This window comes from Moschus berezovskii, chromosome 8, assembly GCF_049115385.1.
Source record: "Moschus berezovskii isolate FMDL1 chromosome 8, NW_MosBer_1.0, whole genome shotgun sequence".
In the NCBI taxonomy this organism is placed as follows: Eukaryota; Metazoa; Chordata; class Mammalia; order Artiodactyla; family Moschidae; genus Moschus; species Moschus berezovskii.
In genome coordinates, this window is record NC_142467.1 from 90,334,333 (window position 1) to 90,351,621 (window position 17,289).

General features: G+C 35.8%; 1 protein-coding gene across 10 annotated transcripts in view; it reads right to left on the reverse strand.

The window, feature by feature from the left end:
- The window catches only part of RAPGEF6 (Rap guanine nucleotide exchange factor 6), a 221,326-nt gene that overhangs the window by 129,733 nt on the left and 74,304 nt on the right, over nt 1-17,289 (reverse strand). For all 10 annotated transcript variants that reach the window (XM_055430393.2, XM_055430398.2, XM_055430392.2 and 7 more), the window contains one exon: nt 6,983-7,126. In XM_055430393.2, coding sequence (XP_055286368.2) covers nt 6,983-7,126 — 144 coding nt within the window. The remainder of the gene's footprint in view (nt 1-6,982; nt 7,127-17,289) is intronic.

Sequence of the window (17,289 nt, forward strand, 5' to 3'; positions counted from 1 at the left end):
GGTAGCTAGTTCAATTCCTATACATGATGCAGGGACTGAGGGTCTTAAAAACAATGAAAATTAGCACTTGAAATAGAAAAGGAATTCATACCATCTGATTCCTAGTTTAACGTCTATTATATCATATTAAACTGAGGGATCTGGCTCTTATAAACCTGCCCATTTCAAGGATGTAATTGATTTGAAAGTCCAAATGGGTGGTCCTGAGACAAATATTGAGATGCCCCTATGACGGTCTGTGATCCTGCATAATTCACATACTGAAATTCTAATTCTCAAGATGATGGTATAAGGAGGTGCAGTCTATAGAAGGTGATTAGGTTATAAGGAAGGAGCCCTCATGACTAGGGTTAGTGCCCTTAAAAAGGAGGCTCCACAAAGCTCCCTAGCTCTTTCCACCATGTGAGCAGAAGGCAAGAGGTAAGCAGTCTACTGATCCAAAAGAGGGCCTTTACCAGAACCTGAACATGACTGCTAGTACCATGATCTTGGTCTTCTTAGCCTTCCTAACTGTGAGAAATAAAGTTCTGTCATTTTTTAAGTCACTCAGTCTGCTACCATGTTATAGCAGCCTAAACGGACTAAGACTCATTCCATGAGGTGATCTCAGCGATCACATTCGAACTCTTATTCAGGAGCACTGACAAATGTCTTAAATCTCTCTCTGTACACTATAAATCCAAATAAAACATGGAGCACTGCAGGAGAGCAAGGAATATAAAGCACAATTACATAAGCAGCAAATGAGTAAGAAGCGCTAGTTGCATTGGCAATTTGTGAGCCTAAAATGAAACAGTAGATTTTAGAGTATCATACCATGCTTACCACCTGCCATACTATGCTAAAACAATGAACTGGGTGGAAGAAAACATGTAAAGAGGGGTGAGCAAAACAGCAGAGGATGCGATAGTTAGACAGCATCACTGACTCAATGCACATGAATTTGAGCAAACTCCAAGACACAATGAAGGAAAGGGAAGTCTGGTGTGCTGCAGTCCATGGGGTCTGAAAGAGTTGGACATGACTGAATGACTGAACGACAATTAAAAATTCAACTCATTACCTATGAAAAATGTTCACCACTGTAGGTTATTTAAAACACAGTAGTCAACTTTCTATAAAAAGCACATACACTTAAGAAATTCTTAAGTAAGTTGTGGTGACTCAGATAGTAAAGAATCCGCCTGCAATGGAGGCGACCTGGGTTCGATCCCTGGGTTGGAAGATATGCTGGAGAAGAGAATGGCTACCCACTCCAATATTCTTGCCTGGAGAATTCCATGAATAGAGAAGGCTGGCAGGCTATAGCCCATGGGGTTGCAAAGAGTAGGACATGACTGAGCGGCTTTCACTACTCTGTCTTCAGAAGAGAACATAATTATGAGCAAATGCATGTAAGTATGTATATCATCTTATGGGTTCTACTTCAATCAGAAGAAGCACAGTCTAGGAACATGCAAGCACAGTAGAAGCAGCACAGTCTAGGAACATGAAAGTGTTAGGGAAGGCTTCTCTAAAGAGTTCATGGATGACTGGAGTTGTAGGACTGAGCAGGACTTTGTCAGGAGGACATGGTGGAAGACCATTCTGGATAAAAGGAGCAAATAGAGAGCTAAGATTCAAACTGAATCATCAAAGGACAGAATTACATTAACTAAAGAAGACTGTAAGAAACTTCCAGGGTTAGAGAAGAACCAAAGGAAGGAACAATCTACAAAACAATGGGGCCAAAAGGCTGAAAAGGTAGGCTGGGGCCACATGAGAAAGGGATTTATATATTAATTAATCTCATTACTTTAAAAATTAAATATTTCTGAGCTATATTTCTAAGATATATAACTTATTTATAAATTAATACATGTATTACCAATATATAATTTGTTAACACATAATACATGTATTCTAAAATATATAATCTATTTATAAATTAATACATGTAAAACATGGTTAATAAACATTTATAAATTAATACATGTGAATTTATACATGCGTTAATTAATACATGTAGTACCAGCAAAAATGCTTTGTGTTCACTGTAAATAAACAGAAAAAATCCACAAAAACCTAAGATAATTACATTACACATAAACTACTATTTTCTTCCCATGTCCCATTTTGTAAACTACATTTTAAGACACCTGAGCTAAACTACTGACCTTGTTAATTACTAAAAGAAAAAAGTTCTTCAAGTCGATAATTCCAAAACCAGTCATCAGTATATAGTAAGGCAATTAATTCAGTGACTTTCATATACATTTATATAAGCACTCTATCTTGTAGGGTTGAAAAAAGAAATTATTTAAAGTGAACCATAGCGAGTACAGGCTACAAGAAAATTGTGAAAAGCATAGGTGGATGATTGCTGCCTGCCTGATTTTATATTTCCTACCTTTTTTCTCCCTTTGATACTTTATCTTACATTTTTCAGTTATCTTTACATTTATATGTATTTTGGTAAACATGTTTTATAGCCAGGAATCAATAAATAAAATTAATTTGTTAGGAACAAAGATATTTTTTGAGTATTTTAAATAATAGTAACAGAAACAGGAATTGTTGACATTACTGCATGTTTTTCAATGCACAAGACACTGAGCAGAGCCTCTTATACATATAAAATCACTAAGAAGGATACAAAACTTGCCCAAAGTTACACAAGAAACCTCAACAAGCTTATAAAAACAGGCACTCTATTTTCTTAACAAGCAATATGCTTGGAGGAACATAAGCATGATGGTTCACATTTTCAAAGCATGTAAACTCTGATGGGAGAAACAGCCATTTGAATAAAAAAAAAGTACAATGTAGTATAATAAATGGTAACAGGTATATACATGGGATACTACAGCAATGTATATATATATATACCTAATCCTACCAAGAAAAACTCATGGATTCCTCCCATGAGATGATATAAATTATTTAAACTAAAAATTTTAATTTTAAATGAAAACCCTTAGTCATACAAGCCACATTTTAAATGCTCAAAAGCCACATGTGGCTGGTTACTATCAGTTTGAAAACCACAGATATAAAACATTTGCATCATTGCAGAAAGTTCTATTAGACAGAACTGGTTTAGATTACATGCCAGATAAATATTCTAGATCATCAGACTTTCTAATAGGTGGTAGTAGGCCATAAAAAGACTTAAAGAGTTTAAAAGAAATAACATTGTTAAAAGATTCTTTTAGGACTGATAAAAGTAAAATGAATGAATTATTTGGTAGGGGATAGTGGAGTACATAAAGAACAGGGCTAGGAGTACACACCAGAGAGAAGAGAAAAACACAATTTGAAATAAAATGATTAAGTGATACTTTTAAATGTAGAAATTATATAATACTTTTCAATTAAAAAAATTCTCCTAAGTTCTTAAAATGAAAAAGTATTGCTTTTACAATAAAGGTTGGTGGGGGGTGGGTGCGGGGGAGGAGATGCTACTACAACATTTCTAAAAAGAATGACAGTGAACACTAAGGCAATGACATGGGGAAAGTGAGATAAGGGCACAAACATCTGAAAGAACCTAGAGATATCATTAACTGATTAAACCTTGAGTGTGCACATATGTTCTATCAGCACCATCATGCAAGACAGGCAAACTCAATACTGTCATTCTCATTTTTAGAGGTAAAGCAACCAAAGCATTAACAGTTCAGATAAAATGTCCCAATCGCATAGTAAATGAAAGAAGAATTCAGACAGATGGCTCATCTAAATAGACTATTTTTACTTGTCTTAATTACCCATCCTATTCACTGAATATTGCTCCCAATCACCTCTATGCTATTTTCAAATATCAAGTACATCCTCCCCAAAGATTAAAGTTCTGAAATCACTGAGAATATTTGAAGCAATTTAAACATGTTGTGAGCTCTGAGAGCAATACCCAAAGCAGTTTCAATAATGTTATTACTGTTATAGAAGTGCTCTTTTAGCATTAAAAAAAAAAAAAAAAACTTTTCAAGTTAAGAGTGTGCTTCTCATCTTTATACAAAGCAATGTACATGAAAAGACTGAAAATATTTCATAAGAATAAATCATTCTTTTCAATCATTCTCGGCATTCACTTAGAAAGTATCTTTCAAACATGCAAAATTTTTAATGCTCATAAAATCTGATGTACAGGTTTGGATTAATGATACTTAAGAAAACTACCGTAACAAAATATTCCACACATCTTAAAGAATTTTTGACCTTCAGCACTCCAGCAAGAAAAAGTTGATGGTTCGCAAGTGAAAAAAGAAACTGTCAAATTTCCAGCGCTATCTTAAATAATCATTCTGGGACTTACATGGTGGTCCAGTGGCTAAAAACTCCATGCTCCCAATGCAAAGGGCCCAAGGTCAATCCCTGGTGGGGTAAAGAGACCCCACACGCCACAAGTTAAGACTGAACATGCATGTGCCGCAACTAAGACCTGGTGTAGTCAAATAAATAAATCAAATATTTTTATTAAAAAAAATGATTCCTTCTGATCTCTCTGAACTGCCGATAATACAAACAGAAGAAATAAAGATCCTATGGTAGTCATAAAACCAATTATCTACTGTATCAATACTGATTAAGATTTTTGCTACAAAAACTTATACCCATCCTTATCTAACTATTCCAAAATAGAAGGAACACTATCAAATTCACTGTAGTAAGTCACAATCACACTACCATCAAAACCAGCCAAATACACTACAAGAAAAGAAAATTACAGGCCAGTATCTTTGATGAATACAGATGTTAAAACCCTCAAAAAATATTAGCAAATCAAATCCAAAAAATATAAAAAGGATCATACAGAACGATGAAGCTGGATTTCAGGGTTTCAAGGATGGTTCAACATACATGAATCAATCAATCAATCACTACACTAAACAAAAGGAGAGAAAAAACCACATAAAAAAAAAAAAAAGCATTTGACAAAATTCAACATCCCTTCATGAAAAAACTCTCACCAAAGAGGGTAGAGAGAGAACATAGCTCAACATAATAAGAGTCATTTATGACAAATCCATCACATTCAACAGTGAAAAGCTGAGAATCTTCCCACTAAATTCAGGAATAATATGAGGATGCCCACACACCACTTCTGGACAACACACTATTGGAAGTCCCAGTCATAGAAATAATCAAGAAAAAAAATAAAAGGTATCCAAACTGGAAGGGAAGAGGTAAAACTGTTACTATTTTCAGATGACAAGACACTTTCTATAAAGAGCCCTAAATTTTCCACACACAAACCCTTTCAGAACTAATAAATATATCTGGCAAGGTAGTAGTATACAAGATTGAAATACAGATATGAGTTTCATTTCTTTAGCAATGAAATATCAGAGAAAAAGGAAAAAAATTCCTGTTTAAAATTATGTTAAAAAAGCAAAATACCCAAGAATAAACTTAACCAAGGAAGTGAATGACCTATACACTGGTAACTATAAAACACTGATAAAGGAAAATGAAGATGATGCAAAGAAGCGGAAAGACTGCTCATGCTCTTAGACTGGAAGAACTAATATTGTTAAAATGGCCACACTATTCAAAGCAATCTACAGATTCAATTCAATCTCTATCAAAATACATAGGAAATTCTTCATAGAATTAGGGGGAAAATCCTAAAATTCATATGGAACCACAAAAGACCCAGAAAGTTCTATCCAAGAATATACAAAATGTCGTCAGTAGTTCCATAACTGAGTGATGGGACTAATCAACTCTTAATTTTTCAAAAATAGATAAGAATCATTTGTGTAATAAGTCCAAACTTAATTAAAACTTGAATTAGCTAAAATTAATTAGTGACAGGGAAAGTTACTATATAAAAAGTGGGAATTCCCTCGCAGTCCAGTGGTTAAGACTCGACACTTTCACTGCCATGGTCCCGAGTTCAATCCCTGATCTGCAAACTAAATGGTACAGCCAAAAACCAAAACAAAAATATCATTAAATAATAAAAACAGGAAATGAAATTTATGTAATAAAAAATTTGAGGTCTACTTCACATGTTATTGCTTGTTGTCAGAATGTGCTCAATCAAAGAAATTAGGCAAATAATGACTAAATCCTTACAGCTGCTCAAATTTAACACACTAACACAAACAACTCCCCAACTAATCCTCCTTATTTCTAAGATGGAATGAAATTCTGTTTCTGACAACCAAAAGAACATATACCCTTGGGAATTTTGATACCCTAAATCTCTAGGCTGTTTTTATATTTTGGAGAATCAAGTTTCATTTGAAAACTTATAAAACACACCTGGATTTATTCTTTCTTAAATTATCCTTATTCCTTGATTCAACTATTCGGTTAGTCAAAAAGTTTGTTCAAGTTTTTCCCGTAAGATCATACGGGAAATCCTGAAAAAACTTTTTGGCCAACCCAATACTTTTCAATCTGAAAAGCAGCATCTATCATTACAATACTAAAGACTTAAAAAGATTTTCTGGTTTTATGAAAGTTGTTTATTTCATCATCATCTTTCAGTATTTGCCTGTGAAAACATACTTTTAACACTTGTATGTATTTCTGCACTAGCATACAGTAGCATAACTGCCCCACACCTGAAGGGAAGAACTGACATTTTTTTCTTTCTTTTGTTATGCCTTAGTGCATAAAAGAAAAAAAGCTACCAAATAAGTCTATTTTCTGAGTTCTCTGGGCACACATACACTCAGGGCACACTGTATAAGCAACCAAAAGGTAAGAAAATCCACAAGCATGTCTAAAAAGATACATTAAAAATATTCTTTTACACCATTTAAACAAAAATAAATACCCCACTGGTAAGAGTATTTCCATCAAAGTCAACACAGCAGAAACATTTTTAAAAATTATATAGATATCTGTACATGACCCAAACTTTTATGTGTAGAACCCCAAGTGTTGACATTGCCAAAAATATATGCTGATATTACCAAAAATATGTATGGTCATACTGTATATGAACATTAAGGAATATCAATGAAATGTTCCTAAATATACTCACAGAAAGATAGCTGTTAATGTCCACATCATCAGTAATAGTCTGGCGTTCTCCTTTACAATTAATTTTCCGAAACCTTCTTCGAGACTGTCTGGCAGGAATTTCTCTTTGTAGAATATTATCTTCATTATCTTTGGAATTCTCTACCTGAAACACATGTTCACATTCCTGATTAAACATCCAATTTTTCCATATTACTGACAGTCTGTGAAGTTTTAACAGGCTCATAAGGAGGCTTCATTTACTTCAAGCAAGAAACTGCCTCAAGAAAAACAGTCTGTATAGGACAAGGCTCATGAGTACAAAAAGATTAAAGGTGACATTATAAAGATCTGGAGACCACAATTTCCTCCCAGGAAATAGTCTCTTGCTTACATGAGCATACATCCTCCTAAGTCAAGTCACTTACCAGAAATGAAGGCTGTTAACTACACCTACACATTTAATAATCACAACATCTGAGTTAGTCTAATTACAAACTGCCTCTTTATACACATATTTTATTTAGCAAACAATCATGGTTATGCCTTCAGTGAACTGCTAAACAATGAAACAAAAACGCCTTATGTGTTATTCTTTGATGTCCATCTTAATGTGTGAAAACAGTCAAGAGTAACTAAGGCTGGCATCTTCTAAGGAGGAAGGGAAAACTAACATTTACTGAGGGCTTTAGGCCAGCATGCATATACATTATACTATACAGTTTACACAGCCCTGTAATCAGGTATTACTATTTCCAATTTAAAGGCGAACAAGGGAAAATCCAAAAAGATCAGTGACTTCCCAGTCTCATTACAGTGGTACTTACTAAAGGTGATCTAGAATACAAGCCTGTTTCCAAAACTTATGCCACTGATACAAGTCTATACTGCCAAGGGAGGGGAGGAGGGGAAGGATAGAAATAGGTAAGGGATATTAACAGGTACAAACGTCCAGCTGTAAAATAAATGACTCATGGATATGAAATGCACAGGGTGAAGAATATAGTTAATAAATATGTAATAACATTGTATGGTGACAGATGGTAATAGGAATTATTGTAGTGATTATTTTGAAATGTATAGAAATACCAAATCACTACTTTGGGTAAGAGGAACTTACCTAACACTTAGGTGAGTTCAACCTAAGTGTTCTGGGCTGATTATACTTCAAAAACAAACACACAGTAAAAGAAATCAGATTTGTGGTTCCTAGAGACGAGGGCTAAGGGGAGAAGAATGGAACTGGAGGAATCAACCTTCCCAAATCCAGACTATACTACAAAGCTGCAGTCAACAAAACAGTATAGTACTGGCACAAAAATAGAAAAATAGATCAATGGAACAAAACAGAAAGCCTAGAGATAAATCCTTGCACCTATGGACACCTTAACTTTGACCAAAAAGGCAAAAATATACAATGGAGAAAAGACAGTTTCTTCAGCAAGTGGTGTGGGAAAACTGGTGAACTATGTGTAAAAGAATGAAATTAGAACACTTTCTAACACCATACACAAAAATAAACTCTAAATGGGTTAAAGACCTAAATGTAAGACTAGAAGCTATAAAAGTCTTAAAAGAAAATACAGGCAGAACATTCTCTGACATAAATCACAGAAGATCGTCTATGACCTACAACCCAGAGTAATGGAAATAAAAACAAACAAATGGGACCTAATTAAGCTTAACAGATTTTGCACAACAAAGGAAACTATAAGCAAGGTGAAAAGATGGCACTCAGAATGGGAGAAAATAATAACAATGGAAACATCTGCAAAGAATTAATCTCCAAAATATGCAAGCAGCTCATGCAGCTTGTTAAGCTCATGCAGCTTAACAAGCAAGCCAATCAAAAAAGTGGGCAGAAGACCTAAACAGACACTTACACAAAGAAGACATACAGATGGCCGGCCAATAACACATGAAAAGATGCTCAACATCGCTTATTATTAGAGAAATGCAAATCAAAACCACAGTGAGGAATCATCTCACACCGGTCAGAATGGCCATCATCAAAAAGTCTACAAACAATAAATGCTGGAGAGGTTGTAGAGAAATGGAACCCTCTTACACTGCTGGTGGGAACGCAAACTGATAAAACCGCTATGCAGAACAGTATGAAGTTTCCTTAAAAAAAAACTAGGAATAAAACTACCACATGACTCAGCAATACCACTACTGGGCATATACCCTGGGGAAACCAGAATTGGAAAAGACATGTATCCCAAAGTTCACTGCAGCAGCGAACATGTCCTATTTACAATAGCTAGGACATGGAAGCAACCTCGATGTCTACTAGCAGATGAATGGGTAAGGAAGTTGTCATACATATACAAAATGGAATATTACTCAAAAGTATGAGAATGAAAAAGGAATATTACTCAAAAGCTATAAAAAGGAACATATCTGAGTCAGTTTTACTGAGATGGATGAATCTAGAGACTATTAAACAAAGTGAAGCAAGTCAGAAAGAGAAAGACAAATTCTGTAAATTAATGCATATATATGGAATCGAGAAAGATGGTACCAATGATCCTACAAACAGAGTAGCAAAGGCAACACAGATACAGAGAACAGACCTTGGACTCAGTGGGAGAAGGAGAAAGTGGGATGATTGAGAGAAGAGCACTGAAATATATATGTTACCATATGTAAAATAGATAACCAGTGTGAGTTTGATGTATGACGCAGGGCACCCAAAGCCAGTGCTCTGTGACAATCTGGAGGGATAGACTGGGGGGAGGTGGAAGGGACACATGTATAACTATGGTTGATTCATACTGATGCATGACAAAATCACAATATTTTAATTATCCTCCAATTAAAATAGATTTTAAAAAAGAAAAAAAAGGAGGAACTTCCAGTTATAAGACAAGTACTAGGGATGTGATGTCAACACGATAAATACACACGATTGTACACAACTGAGTGACACACATGTTATATATGAAAGCTGTTAAGAGTAAATCCTAAACATTCTCATCACAAGAAAAACATTTTTTTCTATTTAACTTTCTATCTACATGAGATGATGGTCAGTCACTAAATTTATTGTGCTTTATCATTTCATGATGTAAGTCAAATCATTATGCCTTACACTTTATACAGTGCTATATGTAAATTGTATAAATTTATATATACAATAAATAAAACTGGAAGGATAATTAAATATTTATTATTATTCCTCAATAAAACTGGAAGGAAAGAAAAAGACTACCTTGCCTATCTACTAAAAATTACAAATTACACAATTTAAAAAATCACTTTTCCAAAGGCATAATGACATGTTCTAAAGCAGACTTATAATTAAACTCACATTCAATAAATAACAAACAACAATTTCAGCTTTTTCCCACAACTACTTCTCCTGCTAATGTTGTATCACTTGTTGATATCAAAAATTTCCTAGTCATCCAAGAATGAAATTTCAACATTTCCAACTCCTCTGCTTGTCTTCCAAATCTTATCTTCAATCATTTCTTCAAAACTGTCAAATTTTTTTTAGAAATCCCTTTCATGATGCCTTTTTTTTCATTCCCACTACCACCATTCCTTAGTCAAGCCTTAATCACTTCAGTCCTAAACTTACTGCTTCTGTCATGATCTTCTTCAATTCCATCTGGCACAGTCAGGTAAATCACCTAGTTTTATGAACAGTATGTCATCCCCTGTTCAAAATGCTACAATGGACCTCTAATGGATACCAAATAAATTTTAAACTATTACATTTGATATCCCAAGCCATATTTGCTCCATTGCCGAAATATTTTTAGCACTTTATCTTACACAAGGAAGTCTGGAGAAACTGCTCCCACATCCTCCTCCCCACAAAAAATCCTCTCACATAAAAGCTTCAATGAGATATGCAAAACTTTCTGATGATTTCTCAGAAAGAATCAATGTCTAAACTGTTCTGTTTCCAGTGTGAGTGTTCAGGAGTAAGTAGCAGTCAAGCCACTGTGACTATTCATGGTTCCCTACTTTGGCCATCTGACGCAAAGAACTGATTGATTTGAAAAGACCTTGATGCTGGGAAAGATTGAAGGCGTGAGGAGAAGGGGATGACAGAGGATGAGATGGTTGGATGGCATCACCAACTTGATGGACATCAGTTTGAATAAATCCCAGGAGTTGGTGACAGAGAGGGAGGCCTGGCATGCTGCAGTCCATGGGGTCGCAGAGAGTCAGACATGAATGAGCAACTGAACTGATACATAAATAACTTACATTCTGCTAAGCAACTTTACCTATTTCAATTTGTTATCCTATCCATTTTATCTTCATATGCTGAAATACTACCAATCATGTAAGAACATCTCAATTGCCATCTCTTCAATAACCACAAGAGACATTCCTTTGACTGGTTTACTATGTGTACCCAAACCAGAGTTCTCATAAATAGGACTGCTTTCAAGCCTTTGCATTCATTTGTATTATTTCTGCCTAAAAGTCAATCCTCCTCTGCTAAAATCCTGGCTAAAATCCTAGTTCAACTAACGCTACCTCTGCCCCAAGAAGGTACCACCCCTTCTACAGCACTAAGTATATTAGCCATAATTATTAGATAAGCCCACCTCACTACAAGTTCTCATACTAGTATAAGAACTGCATTATATTTATATTCATCTTTGCTCACTTATTAAAAATGTTTGCCAAAATGGGCATTAAATTCCTTCTTTCTCCCTAAAGATTTTAAGCCCTTTCAAGTATGCGTAAGATACTCAACAAATATACAGGCAGGCAGAATAACTTACTGAATATTACTTTTCTGAAAGGTAAAATCCAGAAGACACAGGAATTGGCAGTCAAATTCAAAACCACAGAATTTTGCACAGGTAGCAAATACATTGGAAAAGGCAATGGCAACCCACTCCAGTACTCTTGCTGGAAAATCCTGTGGATAGAGCAGCCTGGTAGGCTGCAGTTTATGGGGTCACGAAGAGTCAGACACAACTGAGTGACTTCACTTTCACTTTTCACTTTGATACATTGGAGAAGGAAATGGCAACCCACTCCAGTGTTCTTGCCTGGAGAATCCCAGGGACGGGGGAGCCTGGTGGGCTGCTATCTATGGGGTCGCACAGGGTTGGACACGACTGAAGTAACTTAGCAGCAGCAGCAGCAAATACATGTCACCTCTTTGAGATTCAATTTCCTTTTCTAAAAATGATCTTAATCACTACACTAGGCCAAGTATCAGAAACTGTAAGTTATATCCTTTAAGGCTCACAACATAGCTACTCTTTCTGTTAACAGATGGTATGGAGCCTCATAAAACGTTTTATTTCACACTAATGGATGAGTAACAATTCAAAAAACTAAGTATGACTAAAAAGTTCATTGTCTTCATACCATCCTATCCCACAGGATATGCTAGATTATTTAGGTGAAATTCCAGTATAATGATTCTTAGATCTTTTAATATCTAACATTTATCTAGCAAAAACAGTGATTTAAATGATAAAGGATTTTCAAGATAGAAACAGTAGTAAATTAAAATTAGGAAAGGAGTTTCTAAGCCTCAACAATGTGGGGGAAAGTACCAAATGAAAAGAAAAAAGCAAACAATGTATAAAAGATTAAACTCTAGCTGAATACAACTGAAACGTGAGATTAGATTTAAAAAGTGAAATCTCGTAAACACATACTGAAATGGCACAAAAGTAGGAATCCAAATACAAAGAACGAAGTGAAGGCAAAATACCAGGAAGTAGGCTAGCAACAAAGACCCAATCTACCAGATGATTTCTCAACTTTAAAGGCAAGACTTTCCACTTTGACAGAGAATCCACCAAAGACAGGGAATGCATAAGAGACTCACTCATCTCAAAGAGCTACATCCTCACTGCAAGGTTTAAGTCTATCCTGCAGAAAGGAGAGGAAGTGAAACTGCTTGGCACTGAGAAAAGACCTGCTGAGGATGGGGGAAATTCAAGACAGAGGCCATCCTTAATGCAGGTCTATAGTTTTAATTCATTAGACTTTTATAAGTGTACAAGAAAACTCAAAGAATTTTAGGATAAGAAACATACATACATGCAAGAGACAAAAACAAATCTAAAACCTCTTTGCAAGAATGTAACTTTAACCCAAACCTCAAAGAATTCCCACACCTAAAAGTTCAAAATATATGAAGTCACAAATAACTGCCCCCCATGAAAACCCCAAAACTATAAACAGAAAGAAAAGAAAAGAAAAAAAAAACCTCAACTGCAACAAAACCTAAGAGACATGATGAACAACTAAGGACATAAAAGGTAGCAGAATCACATCAGCAAATATTCCAATATATTGAAACTATCAGAAAATATAAAGCTATGATAAAGAAAAAAACAACTTCAAACAAACAAAAACTTGAAAATGAGCCAGAGATTATAAATAGCAACCAAACAGATAAAGACCAGAAAAAAAAAAATCCTCCCCAAGTGCCCTCCCTCCCCACCACCAGGCTAGCAAATAGTGAGTAATAAGAAATAGCCATCTACATTAGAAAGAAGGATGAGAACATGGAGATATATTCTGTCTGAAACACAAGGGCACGGAGAAGGCCTAAAAGGGTGGAACAGGAACACTCAGAATTTTTTTTCAAAACACCAGTCTCAGCCCTGAACACAAAAGTAACAGTAGAGAAAATTGAAACTACTGACCCAGCTTAATTCTATCAGAAGAGATGTGTTCCTCTCCAGGCCTAAACACTATCTACCTTCTGTCTTTATTGCCCTAATACACAATATTTAGTATCAAATACAAAACAGTAACTCATATAAAAATAAAAAGAATTTTTAAAAAAACTACTCAATCCACTGCCAAGAGACAAAGCAATCAACAGAGCAATCGATGAAAATTAAGAAAGACCCAGATCAACATCAGACAGAATTTAAAACTATAATTAATATGGTAATGGTTCAGCAGAAAATGTGGACAATATAAGTAGACAGATGGAGCAGACATAAGAAAGGTACTAGAGCAAAATTAAAATGTCAGAAACATACACATGGTACTAAAGATGAAGAATGCCTTTGATCACTAGACCTGACGCAATCAAGCCAACAGAAATTACCCAAAGTGAAAGAGAGAATAAAAAAGAAAAATGAAGCAGAACAGGTCTTTAGATAGTCAGATACTTATAGGAGCCAATTTTATGAGCCCAATTTTTGTATCTCATATCCAGAAAAACACTAACATCCTTCATGAGGAGCTTCAGACTAGCTCCTCTAGCAGACTAGAGAAGCCAGTCTGCTCTTCATGACTAGCAGAAAGCTTCTACACAAAAACACATGCTTCATTGCATGTATTCTCCCTCCACCCAAATCACAAACATACTGACCTTCCTCCCTGCTTCTTTGGAGCAGTTTCTCAGCGCTATCTGAGGTGCTATCTCCTGGGTTATAGCCCTCCGTTCTGTTCCGTCGCTCAGTCGTGTCCGACTCTTTGCGACCCTGTGGACTGTACCTACCAGGCTTCTCCGTCCATAGGATTCTCCAGGCAAGAATACTGGAGTGGGTTACCGTTTCCTTCTCCAGGGGATCTTCCCAACCCAGGGATTGAACCTGGGTCTCCCGCATTGGAGGCAGGCGCTTTAACCTCGGAGCCACCAGGATAGCCCTCACTTTGCCCAAATAAATCTTAACTCGAAACCCTCACATTGTGCAATTTTTAAGTTGACATTAAGAAGTAACTAAACAGAGAATTAGTGAATTAGGAAAACAGAGCTAAAAAAATAGTAGTATGGAGTACAAAGTCAGAATGAGATGAAAAAGAAGAAAAAAAAATGTTAATACAGAGAATTAGCTGAAAATATTTAACATATTTAAACAAATAGAAAAATGAAGATGACGCCCAAAGAGAAAATAACTGAGATTATTTTTACTAAGTTATTCTAATGTGCATGAAAGGAACTTCCCTGGTGGTTCAGTGGTTGAGAATCCACCTTCAAGCACAGGGGATGTGGGTTTAGTCACTGGTTAGGGAATTAAGATCACACGCTCTGGGGTAACTAAGACCACATGCTCTAGAGTCAGTGCCCTGTACCTACAGGAGCCCCTGTGCCATGACAATAACCTAGCACAGCCAAAGTGAAAAATAAAACAGCCCAAAACTCTCCAACAAATCTGAAGCAGTATACTTAAGTTAGATAGTTAGAATAGGAAATAGGAGTCCAAAATGGAGGACCGGAGTGAGGACCTCAGATAGAACAAATAGCACTCCTGGCTAGCCCAATTTACATAGGGCAGGCCCAGGGGGAGGAAAAAACACATAAAAAGATAGCCAAAGGGCTCTTGCACTCTCTCTCTCCTGGACGCTGATTTGCAGTCTTTGGGTTGGCATGCCCTCACGCCTAGAGGATGGATTCTCCTGCTATTTTCTAAATAAAATAGAGCTGTAACATGGAGCGGTAACACTGATTTGTCTAAGAGCTATAACACGGTCTGTTCGAGACCTGAGAGCTATAATACGGTCTGTCCAAGACCCAAGAGCTGTGACGCACCGAGGGCTTTCATGTCCATCACTTCAAATCTTTGTTGTGATGAAACAGAACTGAGGAGAATACACTCGCCTGACACTTAGAAACTACAACTGCAAATTCACACAGAAAAGATAAACAGAAAAAGTGAAAAGTGCAGCCAGAAGAAAAATAAAGATCAGCTATAAAGGAAGAGCAATTAAAATAATAACTGACTTCTCAAAAAACAATGGATACCAGAAAACAGAATACATTGACTGCTGATAAAAAAAAGGATTTTTCTCCTAAAAGTGCATTCATAGCAAAATAATCCTTAAGAATAATACAAAATAAAGCTATTTTCAGGCAAAAGAAAGAAAAAGAAAAAAAAATACCCAACTGAAATGTTTACCATCAAAACCCCTTTATTAAAGAAAAATGTAAAAGGAGGTGCCTCAAGATGTAACACAAATGGTACCATAAGTAAGGTCTCAAATCCAAGAAATAACTAAAAGCAAAGAAACGTTAAATACGTGGTTAAACTGAGCAAACAAAGACTGCATAAAATAATACTATCAGACAAAATTTGTGAAATCAGTAAGTATTACTAAAATACTGATCAAAAGCAATTATGTTTTGTTAATAGTCACCAGTAATAACCTTTAATCAACTTTGCTAACTTACTAACTTTAGTTATTTTTAAGTAGCCTATAATTAGCATGAAAATAATAGACCAAATACACTGTATCTAAAGGAGTATTGGGGGAGGGAGTTGAGAGTGGAAAAAAGAACATACTATCTTATATAGAGAACAAAAATAATGAGAGAAAAAAAAACGGAATATATACAAATGACATAATGTGTTAAAAGTAAACCCAAACCTATCAGCAATCAAATGGCAGAATCTTTTCAGGCTAAAAAAATAAATCTTCCACCAAATGCAGAAAAAGAGTTAACAGCCTTCAAGTACTAGGGTCCACAGAACTGTTGATGTTTAGTTGCTAAGACGTGTCCGACTCTATGCAAACCATGGACTGTAGCTTGGCAGGCTCCTCTGGTCCATGGAGTTTTCCAGACAAGAATACTACAGTGTGTTGCCATTTTTTTTCTCTAGTAGATCTTCCTGACCAAGGGATCGAACCAAAGTCTCCCGCATTAGCAGACAGATTCTTTACCACTAAGCCACCTCTGAAGTCCCAAGGCCCACAGAATCTGAATACATAAATGAAAAGAAAGTCCTAGAAATTAAATCACAAGGTAACATCTCACTATGAAATAATGAATGCAAGAATCCTAAACTGAGTTATCAAGTTAAGCCTAGAAGAACAGAAAAAAAAAAACAAATAGCTCAGTTCAAGCCTTTACTGGGTATGTAAGGGGCTTTCCTGGTGGTTCAGTGGTAAAGGATCCGCTTTGCCAATGCAGGAGATACAGATTTGACCTCCCAGTCGGCAAGACCCCCTGGAGATGGAAATGGCAATTCACTTCTGTATTCTTGCCTGGGAAATCCCATGGGCAGAGGAGCCTGGCAGAGTGCAGTTCACGACTTAACAACTAAGCACAGAACATTCCCCATCACTAAAAACCGACTACTCAAATGTTGAAAATACTGTTACCATTAACAGTCATGGTCTGTGTTATGGGATTTGTGTCTGTTAAATTACACCATAGCCTTTAAGTAATACAATAACAAAGGGTAGTTTAATATTACAAAAATCTATTAATAATCATATTAAGAGATCAAAGGAGAAAAAGGCACAGATCACTATAACAAATGTAGAAAAAAAGGTTTTATTCAATTTCAATATCCCCCCTTGCTAAAAGCTGTCCTGGTGGCTCAGACAGTAAAGAATCTGCCTACAAAGTGGGAGACTCAGGTTTGATCCCTG